This window comes from Vombatus ursinus, unplaced genomic scaffold (assembly GCF_900497805.2).
Source record: "Vombatus ursinus unplaced genomic scaffold, bare-nosed wombat genome assembly UNPS02010788.1, whole genome shotgun sequence".
Lineage (NCBI taxonomy): Eukaryota > Metazoa > Chordata > Mammalia > Diprotodontia > Vombatidae > Vombatus > Vombatus ursinus.
This window is the reverse complement of record NW_020950566.1, coordinates 3,459,128-3,482,806: the sequence shown is the minus strand read 5'-3', so window position 1 is coordinate 3,482,806 and position 23,679 is coordinate 3,459,128. Positions and strand designations below refer to the sequence as shown.

The following is a 23,679-nucleotide window of genomic DNA, read 5'->3' as shown; positions in this document are numbered from 1 at the left end:
TGGCTTTATAATCTCTATGCAAATGGCTTTAAAAGCTATATATCTAGCCTTAATCTCACCTCTGAGCACCAGTGGAGTAATTCCTTTGACTCAGAATCATGAATTTGGTTCAAATCCTGGCTTTGCTACATGTGACTTTTGTAACTATATATAAATCAATTAATTCTCTGCTCTGCTTTCTTATCTTTAAATTGGGGAGGTTGGAATATATTGTCCTCTAAGGTCCCATCCAACTCGTTTGTATAATGAAGATCTTGACTTCTTCAAGCACCACTTTAGCTTTGGCTTAATACTATCACCTCATTTGTGTAGCAGGATAGGGTAGTCTAGTCTGGCAAAGGAGAGAATAGTTGAATTATAAATTATTCAGATTTTTTATATGCTTGAATTGCTCCCCATTTTGAGCAGTTGAAGTATTCAGAATTCTCTAACATCAACCCAAATAGAGGTATCCTGCATTTAGTGAGTGTGAGGCAACCTGTTATATGCAATAAATGCAAATACTTCAGGCTAAAAATAAGAAAGAGGTTCCAAGAGGCCTAAATTCTCAAAGACATTCATTGTACTAAGTTTTACACATATTCATGGACTGAACTCATGACCACAGAAAACAAATAGCAATAACATAATTTCACTTTGTGTCAAACGATCAAGGAAAGGTTAGGTAGTTTATATTTATGGAACATATTTATGGCAGGTATTTTGGAGACATTACTCCTATGATACAAACTAGAAAACAGAATGAACATTTAGAACACAACACAACCGGCCATACCTATGAGAGTCTGAAATGGGCCTTTCCCTTTTAGAGTCTGATTAATACATTATGCAGAAGTTAAAAATGACCCAAAATTATGAGGAATATAATAGAGAGATAGCAGGGGTGCTGTGTGGTTTTGAGTAGTAAGTCACATAATCCCTCTGAGCCTGTTTCCTCAACTGTAAAATGGAGATGCTAATGTTTATATAAAGTGGCGGAGTGAGATTCATACCCAGTTCTTTCAGAGTTCAAATTTGGTCCCTATACAAAATTAACTTTTGAATTCAAACAGTTAAAGCCAATCCACCTTAGAAGAAGCTATAAAGTAAAAACTTTGTAAGGGTCAAAAACTCCTAACACATAGAGCACAGCAATGAATATCAGTTGGTACACTAGCGTGTGCCAGATCCCCATCTGCCCACAAGCTGCCTTTGCCCAGTCCTTGAGGTTTGGAGGCATCAACTTACCGTGTCTCTACTTACAAAACTGCCCCAATGCCGATATGGTACAAGTAGGAATATAAATACCTCCTTCTCAACACACAAATGGATCTGTGGCCTCATCCTGTCCTCTTTGTATAAAAGGACATTGAACTGCAGAGAACTTCTGAGATGTACACATGGTAAGTCAACAAAAGGACGAAGAAAACAGCACCAGGAATGTCAAATCTTCAGTCCTTTGCTCAGACAATTGGGTTCAGTACCCAGTTCCAGTAGAACAGGTAATGGGTATATAATGAGTTTTATTAGTCAGTCAGCTTAAGAAGCTAAAGATTCTTTACTTCTCATTTGTATTAAAAAAATATATTGATGAATGATCATCTAACAAAATTGAATCACTAATATGTGTTCCAAGATAGAATTAGTTATTTCTGAACAGGACTGCTCCAATGTAAGCTCCTTGGGTCCCAGGACTGTTTCTGGTTTCATTTTTGCCAGTGCATGGCAGTGTGCCTTTCACATAGCAGGCATTTAATAAATGCTAGTTGAATTGGATTAAGCCAGGTCTTGAGCAAATTGGGTAGTTGGAAAGTTTGTTTTTGGTATCCCTCATTGTCTCTTTCAATGCTTGCTTTCTTTTTAGTACTCTCTGTTGCCAAGGTGCCTCATAACTTATCCTACCTTGACCTAATGGTGTTCTCAAGCACTATGGCTTCAGACCTGGACCTCTGATCCAGGTCAGCACCTACCCTGCCTTCTTTCACTCCTCCACCCCATGAGAACTTGTCTAACCTGTGTCCCATTCCCTCACGACTTTACCATCTTGCTAATTCACAAATAGATATTACCGGTGATGAAGCATCATTTGTCATCTCTCTCAGATAACATATTTACATTTTAACTGGGCCTTTCAACGTCTTGACCCAAGGGTTAACAAATGTGGCAATTTTATGTACTAGTGGAGGAGATTTATTTGGAGTTCTTGGCAGGCAGCTATCTATTCCACCTATGTATAAAGTCAGCCCTGTTGCTGAATTAAACCTTTAATGATTCACACTAAAAAAAAAAAACAAAAACCAATCAATGGAAACTGCTTCAGGTGTCAGGGGTCCAAATCTGGACTACTGGCAATAAAGTAAAGGCAAAGCATTTTCATTAAGTGACATTGTCCTGTGATTGCTGAATATTGCTGATGTGCCTCAGCTCTCTGTCCCCAGTATCATTTTGAAGCCTTCACAGCATTATTTCATGATGCTTCTTGAAGGCTAGCAACAAAATCCAGTCATTGCGTGTAATAGAAACCAAAAAGAGTTGAGAACCAAGGGCTTATTATGTTGGCAAATGTTTTCATGGATACCAGATATGATTATTCTCACAGAAAGGGGCTCACATCCATTTGTGATCCCAAGCCTCATGGAGCTACCTAGATCACTAGGGGGACTGCACTCAAGAAGACCCACACTCTCTCTACAACTGGCTCACTCTCCTCTTGGCCTTCTCGACCACCTCACCAATCTGTTCCATCTCTGCCTGCTGCCTGGTGCTCTGGGGATAACTCAGCCCTGAGGCAGACTGCACATGACTGACCACTCCATGTGCCAACTCTGAGCATTTTCATTGGTTGTCTCCCATGTCTGGAATATTTTCTTCTCTCTCCTCATCACTAACTCTTAGTCCCTCTGGCTTCCTTCAAGTCTCAGCTAAAGTCCTGCCTTATGCAAAAAGCCCCTTCCAGTCTCCCTTAATGCTAGTGCACTCCCTCTGATTATTTCTAAATTAGCGTGTGTATATCTTGTTTCTACATAGTTGCTTACATGACCAATTCATTATACTATGAACCCCTTAAAGGCACGGACTGCTTTTTGCCTTTCTTTATATCTCCCCCTCTTAGTATAGTGCCTGGCACACAGTAGGTAATTAATATATGCTAGCTTATTTGACTTTGAAGTAGGTACCATCTTATTTTCTTATTTTTGTATCCCTACTACTTAGCACCAGTCCCTGGCACGTAGTAAAAATTTAGTAAATTCAGTTTCTCTCTCTCTCTTTGTCTCTGTCTCTCTGTTTGTCTGTCTGTCTGTCTGTCTGTCTGTCTCTCTCTCTCCCTTCCTCCCTCCCTCCCTTTCTCCCTTTCTCCCTCTCCTCCCTCTCTCTCCCACTTCTTCCCTCGCCCTCTCTTTCTCCCTCCCTCCCTGAGCAAACCAATCAGAGATTGTATGCCATAGGGAACTGCAGGTACTAAAAGGCTTGTACTTCCCAGAATTCAAAGGTTGAGAGGCTGTCTTTTGGGTGTACCATGTTCTGAGTGAGATATGACTCAGGCCAGTTCCCTATTAGTTTAAGTGGAATGAGATGAGATATTCATAGGTCATTCAACAATTACAAAAAGATTTTCTTAGCTATTGTAGGAGAGGGATATTAAATAAGGATATATAATCAGGGCATCATGACTTGATTCAGATGAACAAAGCTCCCCTTGCCCTAAGTTGCCCATGGTGGTTTTCCAGTCAAGTATTAGAGGCTGGCCGTTTTGTACTGAGGTAACTAGGAAATGATGTCAACAGTCCTAACCTTTCAGCCTCTGAACCATTAAAGTTTTGAAGATGGTTTCAATAATTTTTGAGAGAAAACTAGCCTAATTTGCTTGGGTAGAGAAAGTAGAATACTGTTCCCACCATATACCTCATCCTTTTATCAAATGCAAACTTTTTATGTAAATTGCACTTTATAAAATTATATTCTCTATCTTTTTTCTAATATTTTAAAATATAAAGTGCAAAAGGAGAAATTCTTTTCTAGAGGGCAGGATACAAACTAAATAGAGTAACATTATAGGATTACTGGATCATAGGATTTAGAGCTAAAAGGGACCTTATATATTCCTATATATCAATGACTTTTTAATTATCCTCACCTTGGTCCAGCTGCCCCAGCCCAAGGCCAGCCCTGAGGCTTTCTTCTGAGGTAATTATGGTATAGCCATGATGTGTGAGTATGTGCTGATAAAGCTGAAGTTCCATTTGGCTGTAGGAAGAAGGCACATAGAGCACTGCCCTTCTCCCGTGGCTTCCAAAATGCTTCACAATAGACTCTTTAATCTGGGAAGAGAAGTGAGAGTCAGACATTAAAATTAAGGATGAAAAAATCATGAACTTCAATTGAGTTACTCTAAGCAAAATCATTTAACCTCTTAGAAACTCAGTTTCCTCATCTGTAAAATGGGTGGAGAGTTGGACTAAATAGGCTCTGAGGTCCCTATTAGCTCTAAATCAATGATCCTACAGGTCAATTGATGCACTAACACAGCATGGCAATACCCCACTTTTATTTGCACATTGTTGCAATAGTCCTAGTGGCCAAACTTTCAAAGGCAAATTAACATTGACAATTAAGAAAGATAATCATCTTAGATAACTAAGAAGTTGGAGCATTGCTATTGTGATTTTGAGATCGACCATCTTTAAAATAAAATTTAAAATTAAAATTAAAAAAAAAAAGAATTCTCAGGTGATATAAACTTAAGCAGCTAAAGTTTACTGCCTAAGGGTGAGATTTTGAAGGCCAAGAAGAAATCTGTCTCTCCCCTACCCCTGCTGCTTGAAATTACTTTTTAACAAAAAGTTTAACTTTTTATTCCATAATTAGAGATAAAACTTAAGATTAAAAAAAAATACCTCTTTTGTATACCCAAACACTCACAGAGTTAACGTATCAGCTCCTTTATCTTTTCCTATGGGGTCTAAGTGTAAAAAATTTGAGTGAGGGTAGTTGGGGGAAGAGATAAAAGAAAACCTTTTTTACCCTCTTATTTCTTTCAATATGCCAAACACAATTTACTTTCCCTGGTGTTATTAATAGTAAAACTCTCAGAAAAACTCCAGGATTGCTTATGGGACAAGTAAGAAAGAAGTTATGAGTTGATTTTTTTTTTAATTGCAGTGACCAGAGAAATCAAGTAGGAAAATATTCCCTGGGGTGGAAAGAAACATAAACATCAGTGCCCCTTAGCTTGAGAATCATCCCTAGGATTTAACTCCTACCTTTGTCTCTTCTACTTAGATCCTTTTTCTCCCTGGCTTCAACCCCACGTTCTCAGAATCCCATCCCCCATGCCAGGAAAGCCTCTGCTGGTATTTAGAACTGGCTGGGTCCCTTCTGTCTTAATACAAACTTTGGGAGGTTATACACAAAGCACCACACGAGGAAACCTGAAACACATGAGGACACAGTAAAGTAAGCCAGCTTAATTAAGAGGAGAAGGACCACAGGATGGTCCCCCTTCAGGGTCCGAGATTGAGTTGGGCCCCTCCTGGGGTCCCAAACAGGGTTATCATTTCTGGGACCAGTAAAGAATCATGGTTTCCACCCCACCCAGACCTGCACCCCCATTCCCCCTATATGAGCCTAGCAGAACTAGGAATTAGGAGAACAGAGGAGGAGACTGCTTCTAATACATGCTTTTGGCCAGGGAGAGGAAGTGTTACATTAGTGGGAATAGGGACTTTGGAACTTTACTGCTGATTTTAACCCCTGTCAGATGGGCGACTCAACTTCCCTATCAGGAGTTTTTGAGCTTCCTCAAGGCTTCTTCGTTTAGAAGGGTGATGAGGCTCCAGGAAAGAAGGTAGGAGCACAGAGGGGGAAAAAAGTCTTCAATTCTGGGAGTGAGTAGGTGGAGCAAAGAGGGATAAAGGAGATAAAGGGACACACTCCTGGTGTCCCAAGTGGGCATGCTGAAGGCATTTTTCCACGTTAAACTGGCCAGTGTGGTGATTATATAGTCTAGAGTAAGGGTGACCTCTCTAGTAGCCAATGGACATCTCAGGATTTTTTTTTTTATTTCATAATTGAAAGAAATGCTGAATTTCAGTTAGAGCTTAGTATATATAAAGCTATAATTTTTTTTTTTTTGCTATCCAAATTCATGGACCCTAAGAACCCCAATCTATTGTATTCTTTGTAAAGTACTCTAGTAACATTATGGCTTAAATAGGCTTCTGTGGGCTGGCCTGGGAACATAAGCACCACGTACATCAATATTTCTATGGGAAAATACTTTTAGACCTCCCTCCCAAAAAAAAAACTGACTTAAAAATAAACTTTTTGGACTAAGATCCGTTTGTAAGTTGGGCACTAGCTGTATTTAGTTGAAATGCTTTAACTCTCCAAAGTAAGAAAATGTCCTATGTGCCTTTCATGATGAATGCCAACATGAATTCTTAAGAAGGAACAATTTGAAACGAGATTGAAAGGTGAGCCTTTAAATGCTAAAGCTGATTAGTGAGTGACCCATTGGACTACTCCCCAGAGGGCCAAAAGAAACAAACAAAAGACTTCCCTTCCCACTTCCCACTTTCAAGAGTCCAGGAGAGAGAGAGAGGGAAGGCAGATGTTTTGCAGTAAATAAATGCCACTCAAGCTACAATGAATAGTGTTTATGGGTCTCCTAAGTGTTCACATCATCTTCATTCTTAATCACAGGATGCAATTTTCTGTAACTATTGGCTCGAGTATAAGACTTATTTTGGTAGCGGTATTTTAACTCTCTGATTCATTACTAAAGTGCTGCTTTTATTTTAGAGACATCTTTCCCCTTCCTCCTTTCAACTTGGATCAGTGTACTCAGAGATAATGACATATTTACCCCTACCTCTCATTTTTAAGCATATCCTAAATAAAGTGTATTTCTCAGTTGTATTTTTTTTTTGTTGTTGTTGTTAGAATCTTTGGGAACTAGGCTAAACAAACACAGAAACTTATCATATCTAAATCCAATCCAGCAGAAGAATAAATAGGAAATGAATAGGTCAGTGGAATTATGTTATGTTATCCTGTAATTCAAACTGCCCTGTCCTTGTAACATTTATAACACTCTGTGCCAGCAGAAATGGTCCAACAGCAAGACTCACAGACCTTGAGCTTCTGCTTTTGCCAGTTGGCCAACAGGTGCAGTTCTCAAATATGCAAAATGAAAGCCTGGTGAGCAAAGGGGCCAACTGTCCTAGTACCAACTACCAATCAGATCACTTCATGCAAATAAGATCTTCTGCCTTGTTCCACTGTTTTTTGAAGACTGTAAACTGAAGAATAAATTTTGTTTTGAAACCACAATAAAAATTCCAAACTTCCTACTGTGTTGACCAACTATTTAAAAAATACTGTCTCCGAGTCTTACCACAGATGTTTAAAAAGTCACTTCAATTTTTTTTTTTTTTTGTTCCTTTGAAAAATTGAAATGAACATGTTTGGAAATCATGTTGTTCTTGTAGGAAACTATGTACTGTAAGCTTAAGATTTTTATTCGAAGAAATTTTAAATATTAACATCTACTTATCCTTTCGAAAATAACTGTTTGAATTGTGAAAGTTAAATATGTGGACTATTTGTTAATAATATTATAGTCCTGTATGTATCTATGCTTAGTACCCTCTTCTGAATTTAACATATTTAAAGATTTAATTTAAAACATTATTTAAAAGCATATTTTTGCCATTTTATGTTTTCAGTCTCAGAAATACTTCTGTCCAAGATTAAATATGAAAACATTGCACATTTGCATTAAATGATCAATATATCTCAATGAAATCATAAACATTAGAAGTGAAAACAAAAATGGAAATCACTCATACAACAAAAGCAATGGATGTAAATTTAAAACGGGATGAAGAATATCATAAAAGGATGGCTGTTCTAGAATTTAAAAAGTCTTTTTGCTAGTCTCACTTCAAGAGTATGAAATATAGCTCTTTTTAGTAATAGCAAGACTGAAAAATACAACTTTTTTTCATCAGGTTGACAGAGTGACTTTTTTCAGTGTCTATTAAATAGCTACATACAGATTTGTATTTATGACACACTCCTCTGTCGAAACACAAATCATCTAGTCCATCTAAGACACCATCCTATAACTAAAATCAGCACTACTTTCCTAGTTGGCAGTTTCCAGGCATTTCAGAAACACTGCCTATGCTAGCATGCTGTCTTCCTGTTTTTACATTTGAGAACCAAAATAGAGCTTTTCCCATTGTTGATATTGACCTTTTAAATGACTTTATTTCTGCAAAAGCAAAATTTAAAAATAAATTTGAGGAAGGTTGACTGAGTGCTGAGCCTCTTAAAATCATGTGTAGCTCGAAGACTCCCAGTCCCAAGGTTTCTGGATAAGACCCCATATTTTCCTTCTTAGAATCACAAAATGTCCTTTAGATGTGCCACAATGATCCATGATATCAAACAATTTCTTGGCCACTTGGCAGGCAAACTATGACCTAGCATGGACATAATTCAGATAGACTGGGACTTTAAATTGGTTTGAAGGACATCCCCTGAATACAGGTGAGAATTAGGGTACATTATGAAGAGACCCCAGTCTAGTTAAACATTTGCTGTATTATTTTAGAAAGATCCTAAGTGTCTGCTTGGAGGTGACCCCTATTTGACCCAAGACCCCATGGATTTATTTCTCTAATTCAGAGATTCTTAACCTGGAGTCTGTAAACTTATATATATATATATATATATATATATATATATGTATGTATGTATATGTGTGTGTGTGTATACATATATATGTTTATATACACACATACACACACATATATATACATGCATATATATGTAATTATTTCAATATAATTGGTTTCCTTTACAATCTTGTGTATTTTATTTTATGCATTTAAAAACATTATTTTGAGATGAGAGGGGTCATAGATTTTACCAAACTGCAAAAGGGGTATATGACACAAATAAAGGTTAGGAACCACTGATTGAATTCATATTCAAAGAAACTCTTTTCCCCAAACTTAAGGAATGATCTTGCTCCTGACTGGCCTACTGTGCCATTATCAATCAACAAACACTTATTAAGTACTAACTGTGTGCCAGTTACTGTGTTAGTTACTGGAAATACAAATACAAAAATAAAACAATCCTTGTCCTCAAGTAATTTATAGTCTACTGGGACCCAGCTAGCTTCAGAAAGAAGATGGTAGCCATGAATATGATCAAGATTCTGCTCTGAAACAGATTAAATTGGTTGTCTTTGCCCTCCTAGCCTTCTCTCCTTTTGTGTGTTTCTCTTCCTCATTTTGCCTTTGACTTTCATGGAAAATATTCAGCCTTCTCATAATGTCCCTAGAGTGCTCAAGGTCCCATATTTCCCTGTCCTTCCAAATTCTGTCCTCTCCCGGCAGTATTTCTTGCTTCTCAAGTGGTTCTTTGGGGGGGAGGGGGGGGTAGAAGAAGACACTTAATATGGAGACAAAGGACCTGGATTTAAATTCTGGCTCTGTAATTAGAATCAACATAATAATAATATTTATAATAATAATAATAAATATCTAGGTGTATATAGGACTTTAAGGTTTGCAAAATACTTTGCAAATATTATCTTGCTTTATCCTCACAATAACCCTAAGAGGTAGGTGCTACTGTTACCCTCATTTTACATATGATAAACCTGAGGCAGACAGGTCAAATGACTTGCTCAGGTCCCCACAATTAATACGCATAAGAAGCAAAATTTGAGCTCAGGTCTTTCCGACTGTCAGCCTCTTGCTGTATTCATTGTACCACCTATGTGACTTTGGGCAGTTCTCTTCATCTCTGGACTCAGTTTCCTACCCTGAAAGATGACAGGGTTATAGTGACTAATCTCCAAGCCCTTTTTCAGCTTTAAATGATGTGATTCTATAATACTGTGATTCCTATAATCACACAAGCACTGAATTAAGACTTTAGGACCTTTATTTAAATCTTGATGTAAATCCTATTTGTGTAATCTTGGGCAAAACACCTAATTACCCTTTGCCGGTTTTCTAATCTGTAAAAAGGGGATAATATCTGCTGTGTTTTATAAGGTTGTTGTGGGAATCAGATTATACAGTGTCCCAAAAATCTTAGTGCAGTTTTAAGCTTTAGTAGCTTAAAAGCGAAATCACTTTGTCTTTCATTTGTAAATGTAGAAATTAAATCATTTTGTCCTGTAAAGTACTACACAAATTATTATTACTATTTGTTTCCTATTTCATTCCCTCAGCATCTTCATATACACCTTCTTGGGTAAGAGCTAGTTATCCAATAAATTAATCATAACTAAGAGGTTAATGATTGATAATGAATTTATCCCTCTCAGGGACATTGGAATTTTAACTGAGGGCTTCTAAATACACAGTACTGCAGTTCAAATGAATAGCTCTCTAGTGCTTACTTTTTTAGGAACAATGACAGGTTGATGGGGAGGGTTTTTTAGATAGAGGGCATATCCACACCCTCAGATGCCTACCACATAAGTGGCTAACTCTTCCTCCACACACAGATCTTTCTGTCTCCAGCATGCACTAGTATGAAATTTGCCAGACCGTGTTTTCATCTGGAAGACACTACCCCCCTTACATTCTTCACACTCACAATGGAATGAAAAATAGAATAAACATTCTCAGCCACTGACCTTATATTTATGGTCCTCTTTCTTTTTTTTTTGGTGAGGCAATGGGGTTAAGTGACTTGCCCAGGGTCACACAGCCAGTAAGTTTCAAGTATCTGAGGTCAGATTTGAACTCAGGTCCCACCTATCTACTGCACCACCTTGCTGCCCCTATGGTCCTCTTTCAAAAGAAGAAATACTCCTCCCCCCACTTCTAACCCCCAACTAGTTCCTTACTTTATCTTTCTGTAAGAAATATTAGATTGGCAAATGCTTTGATGATTCCATGAATCCACAATCTCATGAATATGGGTACTCCTTCCATCAGTGTAGATTATAACCCATTCATGCTTTCTCATTCTGTGTAATTCTTGTCCTTCTATATATTCTCCATGAGAAGGTCACTCAATGCATTGTGAGCTTTCCTCTCAGCTTCTGTGCATTACAAACCTACCAATTTATCACATGGATTTCTATCTGTTCTCTCTTCCACTATATGACTGACCTACCTCCTTTTCTGGACCTACACTGCTTTAATTACCAACAGTTACAGTAATATGTTAATGTACTTTTTACAACCACCATACTATGCTTTCAACCTTTCCAACCTTTCCAACCTTTCAACCTTTACCATCCTTTACAACCACCACCTATCCATTCCACCTGCCCACTAGGGGTGGCTTTTTAACATCCATTGATTATCATTTATTCAGCAAACATTTATTGATTGCTATGCCAGGTATTGCAGCATGATAGCAATAACAAATATATTTTGAATCCCTGCAAGTCTGCATTGAACTCTTCAACATTAAGTGACTATAATGTGCAACGTCTTATTCTAGGAACTCAGGACATTAAAAAAAAAAAGAAAGAAAAGAGGACATAATTCTTTCCCTCAAGGAGTTTATATTCTACTGAGGGATAAATATATATACATAAATAAGTAAGTAAAAAATAATACAGAGTAATAACTATTTGGGATATCAGGAAAGACTTTCTATAGAATGTTGCCCTTGTGTATGAAAAGGATTCTACTGGGCTGAGGTTAAGAGGGATGGCCAGTCCAGATATACAGGACCATGTTACAAAGGATTGGTATTGAGAGGAGAAATGTTGTGTAAAACAAATAGTTACGAGACCAGTTTGACTAGAATCAAATATGTGAAGAGAAGTAATAGAAATTAAGATTAGAAAGATAGGTGGGAGGCAGATTTTAGAGGTCATTAAATGCCAACCTGAGGATTTTTGTGTTTTATCATAGAAGCAATAGGGAGGCATTAAAGTTTTTTGAGTGGTGGGGTGGTGGTGATGATGCAATCAGATACATATTTTGAGAAAACAATTTATAAGCTGTGTGGGAGATAGGATGGAGAAATAGGAGGCAGAGGAGCCAATAACAGGCTGTTGCAATAGTTCATGCAAGTCTATGATAAGGTGATTGAATAGGGTAGAGGCTATCTGAGTGAGGAGAAGGGGATAGATATGAGAAATATTATGCAAGTAGAATTAGATAATACTTCTTACCCCTTGTGCTAATGCCTTCCTTTTTCATATTACCTTCATCCACTCTGCAAATATATTGTATTTACTTATTTACATGATGTTTTCCCCTATCACGTATGCTTCTCGACAGCAACAGCTGTTTTTTGCCTTTGTTTATGTTCCTGGTGCTCAGCACAGCATCTGACATGTGTTAATCACTTCAATGCTTGTCAATTGACAGGAAGAATCGACAAGACTTGGCAATTGATTAGATGTGGGTATTGAAGGAGATGGAAGCGTCAAAGATTTCTCCAAGGTCACAAACTTTGCTTACTGAAAAAATGATGCCTGCAGAAGTTTGGAAGAGGGTTGGATTTGGGGGAAACTAGAATAATTTCCATTTGGGACATGTCTAGTGTGAGATGCTTATGGGACATGTAGGTCAAAGTTATCAAGCAGGAAGTTGGTATCTGCATTAGATACTTCACTATCCAATTGTGTCATCATTAAACTATATCAAAGCAGATGCTTGGCAATTATTAAAGTACCATCATCTCTTCATATCACTTTTTGTACAAAAGACATCATTGATAATATATTTCTGTTTTTGGTTTTGGTTTTTTGGTTTTTTTTTTTGGTTAGGCAATGGGGTTAAGTGACTTGCCCAGGGTCACACAGCTAGTAAATGTCAAGTGGTTGGTCTGAGACCCCATTTGAACTCAGGTCCTCCTGAATCCAGGGCTGGTGCTCTATCCACTGTGCCACCTAGCTGCCCCGATAATATACTTCTACCTTAGAACCAATATGCATTTTCTATTGCCCTTTGAGTCACCAACAATTTTGATTATTTTTAGATCGTGTTGTTTTGTGATTGCAGCCAAATAGCACCAGGTAATGACTGGAATAAAAAAGATGGTGTGTGTGTGTGTGTGTGTGTGTGTGAGTGAGAGAGAGAGAGAGAGAGAGAGAGAGAGAGAATATGAGTATTTTGGGATCTTGGAAAGCATAGTTGTATCTTATATTCTCAAATATGATAAAGTCTGTTCTCCTTCCGTTCAATTCTGGGCTCAGCTTTTTGTCCAGCTACAACATACTTCAGAATACATAAACCTATGGACTCACTTTAAGGACTGCTTATCCAACTCTATGCCTTAATCAGGACAATATACATTTTACATCCACTTCGTTACGGGGGAGGGTGATGGTTTGTTTGTTTCAAAAAGTTTTTTTGTGGGGGCAGCTAGGTGGTGCAGTAGATAGAGCACTGGCCCTGGAGTCAGGAGGACCTGAGTTCAAATGTGCCCTCAGACACAACACTTACTAGCTGTGTGACCCCAGGCAAGCCACTTAATCTCAACTGCCTTGCCAAAAAAAAAAAAGTTTTTCTGTGTAGGTGATTAGGCAAATCTCTGACAAATGGTATATGTCTTATTAAAAGGAGAGCCCTGTAGTGTTCTAGGACTTGATGCAATCAGCACAAAGCCATACTTGGAGGATCTCAGCCTTAAGGAATCTATCCATCTTTGTCTCTTCAGTTTGTCAGAAGAGAGGAATGAGCTTACATTGGTTCTCATTCTCTCTCTGTCTGTTTCTCTGTCTTTCTTTCTCTGTCTCTGTTTCTTTCTCTCTGTCTCTGTTTCTCTCTGATCTTCTATCTGTCTCTCCCCTATGTAGACACCTTTTTTGAGAAGGCATTTAAGATTGCATTTGATTCTATCAAATGAAAATTTTTGTGTAACAATGGACAGTGTTGGATACTGTATTTTCTCTATCTCCTAGTCAATTGTAATTGACCAAAAGAATGTTGTCTCCTGCTGAAAACTGTCTATGAAAAACTGGTTGTTCTTACTTCATGCTTTCATTAAGGAGATTGTAAATGAATTTATAGACCTTTGCCATTTGTGATGAGTGTATCTGAGATAAATTGAAAATCTATTCTTGAGTATTTTACCTCACCAAATAATTAGGTATTGGTTGACTGGAGTAGTTTATGGACTTTCATACATTAATTTTTTCAATTAATCAGCATTTATTTTCTCTCTCTCTCTGACCTTCCCCCTGACCATGGGAAAAAGAAAAAAGAAAAACAAAACCTTTGTAACAAATATATATAGTCAAGCAAAATTAATCCCATCATTGGCCATATCCAAAAATCTATGTACCGATATACATATTTAATCCATCACCAGCCTTTCCATTGTGGTGATTATTTTACATAGGTTAAATTTCTCTAAGAAGTGTTTATAGTCAGATAATGTCTTTACTTTTATCCTTTTCCAATATTTCGGTGTCAGATTATTTAAATAGGCCAGTTGCAGCTGCTGAAATCAGTATCTTCTTATCACATTTATCTTCTAATTTGTTATCTTCTAAGCAGTCTAGCTGTAAAGTAACAATTGATTCTGAAATGCCGTTACTTTCTTGTCCTCTGGGGTATAGTTCGTTGTTGTTTTGTAACTTGATCTGGTGCTTGCCTCTCAACTATCTACTTTAAGAATTATTTATAAGGTATTGGTGTCTAGGGATTCTGAGTTGTCTATAAGCCTCTGGTAGCTTTCATTTCATAATGCTCAAACCATATTTTCTACTATAATTTTCTCTCTTTCCCTGTACCTGCTTTGACACTAAAGTCGCCAAGCATCAAAGTATATGTTGACTTGGTTTGGAGAATTTTGTCAAGTTTTTACTATTTTTAAAAATTTCTTCATGCTCCCCAACAGACATCAGTACATAGCCTGCAATTTAGTTCATGTAGTCAATGGGACTTTTGTGACAAAAAAAAAGCATAAGATCCTAATTATAGGACATATACATATGAATGTGCATTTTGGTCCAGAACAATGATTTCATTGTCATGAGGAGCACATGGTGTGGAAACTCGCTTCCCAATACATATTGGAAACTCGGTTCAGAAACTCGGAATAAAGAACCTTTAATTCTCCAACTGTATTATCAAATTAGTGCCATAAAATCAACCAGTTAACTACATCTCATTCCCGTTTCCTCATCTATAAAATGGAAGCATTTTTATCCGGTCCCTACTTACCTCACAAGTTTAATGGGGTGAAAAGCTGAACTTGAACTGAATTGAAATTGGAATGAATCAAATTGAAAAACTGAAACTATAAGAATCTCATTTTCATTATTAAGTATAAGGGAAAGCAGTGTTCCCTTCCAACATGACCTTTTGAAGTTCCTTCTTGCCCTATAATTCTTGTCACAATATCTTCATCCCATGAAAATATTTCCCCACCAAAGAAAATTGACAATTCTTAGTGACAAAATAACAAAAGAAGAATCAGAAAATGTCTTGTTCTTTTGACAAATATTCAAATAATACCAAGTCTAGATTCACTGAACAAAATAGCAAAAAAGCAAGGGGGAAGGGGGACAGCTTAATATAAGACCTAGCCAAGCTAGATCATTCCAAAGGCATTTGTAGATAGAAGTAGAAGAAATACAACAAATAGATGTGAAATGGAACAGATCTTCTAATATTTCTCTATTTATATATTATCATCAGTGATAATGGTGGGATAACCACATTTGGACTCTACTGTCTTATGTATCTATCAGATACATAAGGAAGTGACAGTGAAAGTCAGAAAGAATAGTTCTATCTTACCAAATACAGGCAAAGGAAATTTATATCAAAAGTAATACAATTTTAAAGGCACTCGAAATGCCTCTATTTGTAGATGAGCAGTACTAATTGCAACAAGATCTCAAATATTATAAAACCTCAGTGAAATTCATTTTTTGAAAGAGATAAATGTAATAACTTACACTGGAAAAGCAAAGGAAATATTGCCTGTCATTGAATTGGTCTATTCATATAATTAATATCTCAAATTGTTGTTCTGAGGATCAAATGAGATAATATTTGTAAAAAGCACTTAGCACAGGGTCTGACACATAGTAGATATTATAGAAATGCTTATCCCCTTCCCTTCTCACCCCTTAATATATAATTCTATTAGAGTTAAAAACTGAGCTAATACATATGCACATATGTGTGTATAGATATAGAGATAAATGATAAATATAGAAAAAGAGATTTGATGGCTCCTTAGAGTTTGCAACTAGTCTATATACAGCTCCTTTACCCTATTTGATCATTACACACGCATAAATGGCAGAAGATATTTTTGTACCATTAGCTTCTCTCAATGAAATGGCCAAGAATGGAACATAAAAGTGGACAGGAAGAACTCCCCAATTCCCTTCCCTCTGCAACTCCCCTCCCATGCAAACTTAAAGGAGAGAAGAAATGGAATTTGTTTCCGGGGATCATGATAATGTGGAATGGATCAAGGAGATAAAAAATTCTGGCTTTGAAAAGACTAATTGAGGGGATCAGAACAAATAGTAGCTGAGGTAAGCCAAACTAGGACCTGCATGGAGATACATTGTCGGAAGCCATGCAGAGAGAAATGGATTGAATGCTAATCATGCTGATATACAACTGGAGAAAATAAAGGCAATCCCAAACACAGAATCAAAGTTGCACTAAAATCCTGAGGCCCCAGGACCCCACCCAAGAGCATATTGTGGCTACATAGAGAGACTGAACTCATGCTGGTGTCTTCCTTTATCATAGCATGCATCTTGAAGATCTTTTTCCAAGCTATTCTGGGAGAAGAACGGGTGAGAATGGAAAGGCATTACTCATTCAGAAAAAGTGTACTGATACTATTTTATTACTTCAATTTTCTTTTCTGTCTTGACTAAATATTTACCATGACAATGTTCTTCCTTTCCCAGATCTATTAACATGGTGGGCAACTGGGTGCCTGGAGTTAATTTCAGAGGTCAGTTGGGGAAGAGTAAGCAAACATGAGCGTAGTACCATTAAAAGTCACCATAGGTCAAACCTGTTAAAATGGTCAAATGAGTAGAATTCAGTAGGCTTAATATGTGGACAAGAGCTACAGATCAATAACAAGTTGGGCCTAGAGTTGAATAGGAGGAGATCAAGCTGTATCCCATTTAGGAAATTATAGAAAAGATTCTAAGCTGCTCTTTGCTACAAAATTCCATCTCTTCTAACAGTAACATTTTGCCTATGATGTTATATAGCTGAGAATCAGGAAATGATCTTAGACAAATGAACTAAGGGGCAGTGGAAAATCATGGTAAATCTAAGTAGGCTACCAATATAGGGATTTATTAGTTAATGAATAGAATTACTAATAGAATGAATTAGCAATGAATAGTGATTTATTTGTAATGAAAAAAGGTGTGAAAGAAATCATCCAGGTCATGTGTTACTGAAAAAGGAGATAAGTCAAGCATGTAATGAGAATTATAGATAAAACATAGAGAATCCCAATGCTGCATTCATGTCCTTAAGATAGTAAAAGAATCAGATGAAATACTACAGTGACTGAGATGGATCCTCAATGAAGGACTGATGGAAGGATATGGATGATAATGACAGAAAATGGGATAGCATGGAAAGGCTGCAATCTGCATTGGTTCAGGAAGTATTCACACCTACCTCCAGTAGAATGTAAGCACTTTAAGAATAGAGAAAATATTTGTTATTTTGTATTTTTAACACATAGCCTATACTGATCACCTACCATGCTGAATAAATGTTTTTTTGAATCAAAGGAAATTCAGCCAATCAATCAACAATCATTTCCCAAGGATTGTGATAAGCACTGGGGATACAAAGAAAAGTGAAAGGAGTTTATGTTTTTATAGGGAAGACAACATGTAAATAATTAGATACATACAGGACATATAAAGAATAAATTATGAGGGACCTCAGAGGAAAAGGCTCTAGCAAGTAGGAGGACTGGGAAAGGCCTCCTACAGGTAGCATTTAAGTTGAGTCTTGATGGAAGCCAAGGAGGCAAAGGAGAAAATATAAAGAATTCCAGGCATGGGAGAGAGCTAGGGGAAAAGGCACAGAAATGGGTAATGGAATGTCATGTGGGAGGTTAAGCTAGCAGATGAGGTAAATGGATCCCAAATTATAAGCAGGAGAGATAAGTATAAGAAGACTGGAAAAATAGGAAGGGATCACATGTGAATTATGAGTTTTAATTGTCAAATAAGCAATTTTATGTTTTATCTGAGAGGTAAGAGGGAGCCATTGGATTTTACTGAGTAGGATGGATAACATGATCAAACCTAAGATTTGGAAAACTTACTTTGGCATCTATGTGGAGGATGGATTGGAGTGGGGAGAAACCTGAGACAAGGAAACCCATTAGAAGGCTAACTGTGGTATTATAAAAATGATGGGTGCCTTAACTAGGGTAGTGGTTGCATGAATGGAGGGAAAGGGATATATACAAGAGATATTGTGAAGGTAGAAACAAGAAGATTTGCCAAATCATTAGATATGTGAGGTGGATGAAAATAAGGAGTTGAGGATGAAATTGAAATTACGAAGCTAGGTGACTGAGAGGATGATAGTGCCCTTTAGGGTAATAGGGAAATTCAGAATAGGTTAGCATTTGGGAGGGAAAATTAATGAGTCCCATTTTAGACATGTTGAGTTTGAAGTGGTTATGGGGACAAGGTCACAGATCCATCTAAAAGTCAGTTTCTCTTTTCCGAGTTGATACCAAAATCACTGATTTAGTTATTTCAGTCTTTAGAAATTAATTAATTGGTTGATACAAAGAGGGTTAGATTAGGGCACTGGCTGGACTTAGAGAGTTTCTTACGAGTTCTTAGATTGCTTAGAGTTCTTTTACTCCAAAATTCTTTGATATCTTGATTCTAGGTACTCTAGTGAATAGGAGAGATTTCTAGTCAGAAAAGTCAAGAAGATGAGTTCCAGTCTCAGACTCCCTGACCACGTGACATTGAGCAATGAAATGAATTAGTCTTACTGAGACTATTTCTTCATCTCTAAAATGGAAGTAATAATGCCTTCCCTAACTGTTTCATAGGGTTTCTTGAATGTAAATGACATATTTGAAAGTTCTTTGATACTGTTAAGCACTATATGAATAATGTAAAGGCTGATTTAAATAATTTAGTTGCTAATAAAATATAAACAAGTTCACTCATTTTATTATTCAATTTTCAAACAAATATTTTCATGGGACAAGACATGATATTCATGATTATGTGAAATTATATATATAATATTTATTTATTAAAGACACTAAGACACCGAAAGGAAACACACAGCCATTATTTCTACAAGTCAATTTTGAGGGGAAAAAAGTCCAGTGTTAACTGTTTCCAAATGTTTAATAGGTCGTTGCAATAAATTGCTGTCTTCTGAAGCACTGATATAAAAATTTTACTGTTATATACATACCAGTACTGTAGCCCAAAGTTAGTGTTTTACAGTTCAGAGGCAGCTATTATAAAAAAACTATTACTAACTACAAATACTTTCTAGAATATGTACTTATCATACAGCTAACTTATTCCTTCCAAACATTACATCTACTTTGATGATCATAGTAATTAATAAACAGAAATAATCTTTGCTTTTGGAACGAAGATAATCTCTAATTTTATTTATTCACAGTTTTGTCAAAAACAAATACTAACAGTCCATTGCCTACACTTATTTCATTAGAGACATAATGTTTTAGGGAAACTATGATCTCATGATTCATATGGAAATAATATAAGTATATACAGTAGAATAGTATCCTTTCTCCTATATGAGAAATTAAATTCTCAGCACTATGAACTGGATGGCAATATGGTACAATGATTTGCAGTTAGGAAAACCTGATTTCAAATACAATCTGTGACACTGGTTGTATGAACCTGGAACAGTCAATTAAGTTCTGTTTGCTTCAGATGACTTCCTTGGACTTATCTATTCAGTCATAGAAATGTTGGAGTTTTTCACAATGATGAAATCAGAATTCCTCCATATGATTTCTCAGAAATATGATAATTTGATGTTTTCATAAAATAAGAATTCATAATTCTTAAATTCATGAAATAAGAATTACTTTTAGATAATGCAAGGCATTAGAAATGATGAGCGCCAAATAAGAAAACAAAAAAAAAATTGAATCTATTTTAACAGAAATTAAATGACTCATTTCTGATATGGGAGCTATTGAATCTGCTCTCTTTGTCCAGTTTTTAAGAGTAAAGATCAAAATTAACAAAAAATTGGAAGAATAAAAACGAGAAAAGATGTGGTGAAGATTGGAAACAATTCCAGCCTGACAAACAAATTATGAATGCCTCCATAACAGAAATTGGATGAAGGAATGGACATTGATGCTAATTAAAGCAACTTCCTCAAGAAAATTAACTAATATAAATCAATTGCCACTGAGTAGTCAACATGCATTTATTAAACAGCTACTATGAGCTTCAGTCAGTAAACAGTTGAAATCCTTGCCAAGCACAGAAATATGGCAACCCAGAAAAACCTATGTATATAAATTTGCTTACGAAAATTTTCCAGGGTGGGACATTGAAAGATTAGGGGCAAAATCTTCTCATAAAATAGCAACAGGCAGTGAAGGAAAAAAACAAATTTAAAGGAAACTTGATGAAAGAGTCTATCTGACTCAGGGTCATCATAAAGACATTTGAAGTTGAAACTGGAAGGAGGATAACAAATGGAAATAAATGTCTATTGTAAGAAGCAGCATTTACAGTGGAAAGAATGATGGATTTCAAGTCAGAGAAACTGGGTTCAAATCCCTCCTTTATTACCAACTAACTACTTGACCATAAGCAAGTCGCTTAATCCGCACCGAGGGTACCTGGATATGTAAAATGGGGAAAGAGGAGGATTGGACTAAGTGAGCCTATAATCTTCTTTCTAGTTCCAAGCACATGGTCTTGTGATACTTAAAACAAATTCTTTTCACAACCAAGTGAAGTAGAACCATCGCAGTTGGAATCTCATATCTTTGTACCAGGAGGAAAAGGAAATGACATTGAAGAAAGACAAGCTGGGGAAAACACTTGGATGAGATCAAGTATACAGTGAGGAGGGCTACATTTAAATGACTTGAGAGAAGATATCTGAAAGAAGGGAAGATATGAATGGCACAAAAAAAACCAACCCCAAACCTTAGATATAATTACCCTCAAAAAATGACAAAAGAATATCAATAACTGTCTACCCATCTGCCTGTTTTTCCATTTTTGCAAAATTTTCATTACACTAATCCAAACATACAATGAGGTCATCCTTGATAAAAAATATAGGAAAGGAACTAGTAGCCTTTGGCAAAGATATTCTACAGTAGAATATTTTTATAATCACACAATTGACTAAAAGGTATAGAAAATGCATGATATCATAGTACTTATTGCTTATTGACTATTACAAAATATTTGATTTGGTAGAGCAAAGATGTTCTTCCAACTGGGTATCTCCCATACACATGGCCAAATCATTCTTCACTGAAAAATATAATAACATGACTTTTTTCAATGTCTCTTTCATTGTTTATATCAAGCTATATATGAAAACAAAGGATTTGAAGAATAGGAGTTTGCAGATTTTGGTTTGAAACAAGTCAAAGCTACAAGAGAATAAAAGCTGTGTTATATAATATTTTTAAAAGGGTAGGATAAGAGGGAAAATGGCACCCTTTATTAATGGCTTTAATTTTATTCCGCTGTTTCTGGATTGGTGAAAATCACTCCAGAATTCTCTCCTCTTTGTAATACTTATTTCATTAAGAGAGAAGGAGAAGAAAGGTTGGTAGACAGGGTTAGGTCTATTTAGGATTTAAATATAGGGAGGTGAAACACTTATTGCCTGAACTATTCCAGTAGCTTCTTCATTGATCTCCCTGGCTAAAGTCTCCCCCTATTCCATTCCTTCTACCACCCACCTGCCAAGATGGTTTTTCTAAAGTATAGATATGACATTTTACCCCACTGTTAAAAATAACAACAGCCCACCAGTGGTTCCTTATTACCCCAAAATCCAATATAAAATCTTGTTATTTAAGGCCCTTTACAATCTAATCTTTCTACTTTTCTAGTCTTCTGACACTTGACTTGCCCTTCATTCATATTGGATTATTTGCTTTTTCTTGCACAAAATGCTCCATCTCCAGGCCTTTCTTTGTACTGGATGTTTCTCATACCTGGAATCCTTTGCCTCCTAACCTTCAACTTTTAAAATCCCTGTCTTCCTTTAAGATTCAGTTTAAGCCTATCCCTCCTTTTCCAGGAAGCCTTTCCTAATCCTCCCCACTCCTATTCCAGATGTAGCACTATCCTCTCTATCTTCTCTAAGTTCATCTTCCACCAACTCTGTGTTTATCTTGTATGTTCTAATTTATATATGTTTTCTTCCCCATTAGGATGTGAGCCCCTTGAGGGAAAAGACTGCTTTTACTTTTTCTTGGTTCTTCCAGAATTTAGCACAGGACCTGGCATTTGACTTAATAAATATTTGCTGATTGATTGATTGAAACCTCCTTTCCAGGGCTGTACTACAGCCAGCTCAAATGACTCAGAAATCAACAGATTTAATAATAGGACTCGATTTATTGTTTTGTTGATTATCTCAAGAAAGTGATGGAGACAAGGTTAATGTAGATTTCTTAAGTGGAGAGCTGATTATTAAACATTACTTTTTTATGGAGAGCTGGTTATTAAATGTTTACCAGCATACCACTGTTCCTTTCCCAGGGATCCTCCTGATTTAGAGCTGCACTTGGAGTTGAGGTTCATTGCAGCAGGAAAAGAACTTGTGATTTTAGCACATCATGTACAGGCATAGTTAGGAGATGTTGCAGGTTCCATTCCAGACCACTGTAATAAAGTGAGTCACGAATTTTTTGGTTTCCTCAGTGCATACAAAAGTTATATTTATACTATACTATAGTCTATTAAGTGTGCAATAGTATTATGTCTAAAAAATGTACATACCTTAATTAAAAATATTTTATTGCTAAAAAATGCTAACCATCACCTGAGCCTCCAGCGAATCCTAATCTTTTTGCTGATGGAGAGTCTTGATACAATGTTGATGACTGCTTACTGATCAGGGTGGTAGCTGCTGAACCTTGGGGTGGTGGTGGCAATTTCTTAAAATGAGACAATGAATTTTGCCACATCAATGGACTCTTTTTTTTTTTTAACAAAAGATGTCTTTGTAGCATGTAATACTGTTTGATAGCATTTTACCCTCAGAACTTTTTTCAAAATTAGAGTCAGTCCTCTCAAACCCTGCTGCTGCTTTATCAAGTTTATATAATTGTTTTCAATATTGTTGTGTTTCAGGGAATAGGGAGGCCCAAGGAAAAGGAGTGAGATGGGGAAGAGCCAGTTAGTGGGACAGTCAGAATACACTCAACATTTACTAATTAATTTGCCATCTTATATGGGCATGGTTCCTGGCACTTCAAAACATTTACAATAGTAACATCAAAGATCATTGATCACAAATCACCATAACAGATATAATAATAATGAAAAAATTTGAAATATTGAAAGAATCACCAAAATGTGATAGATGTGAAAGGGGCACATGTAGTTGGAAAAAATGGAGCCAATAGACATGTTCCACTCAGAATTGCCATCAAACTTAAATTTGTTTAAAAAAAATGAAAGAAAAGAAAAGAAAAGGAAGGAAAAAGAAAAAAGAAATATCT

At 36.4% G+C, this 23,679-nt stretch overlaps 1 protein-coding gene across 3 annotated transcripts in view; it reads right to left on the bottom strand.

The window, feature by feature from the left end:
- Positions 1–23,679, bottom strand: part of CPED1 (cadherin like and PC-esterase domain containing 1) — a 407,972-nt gene that overhangs the window by 359,317 nt on the left and 24,976 nt on the right. For all 3 annotated transcript variants that reach the window (XR_003568539.1, XM_027855149.1, XM_027855150.1), the window contains exon 3: positions 4,115–4,298. Coding sequence is in view for 2 of the 3 variants with exons in the window: in XM_027855149.1 (XP_027710950.1) it covers positions 4,115–4,298 (184 nt within the window). In the remaining variant the exon portion in view is untranslated. The remainder of the gene's footprint in view (positions 1–4,114; positions 4,299–23,679) is intronic.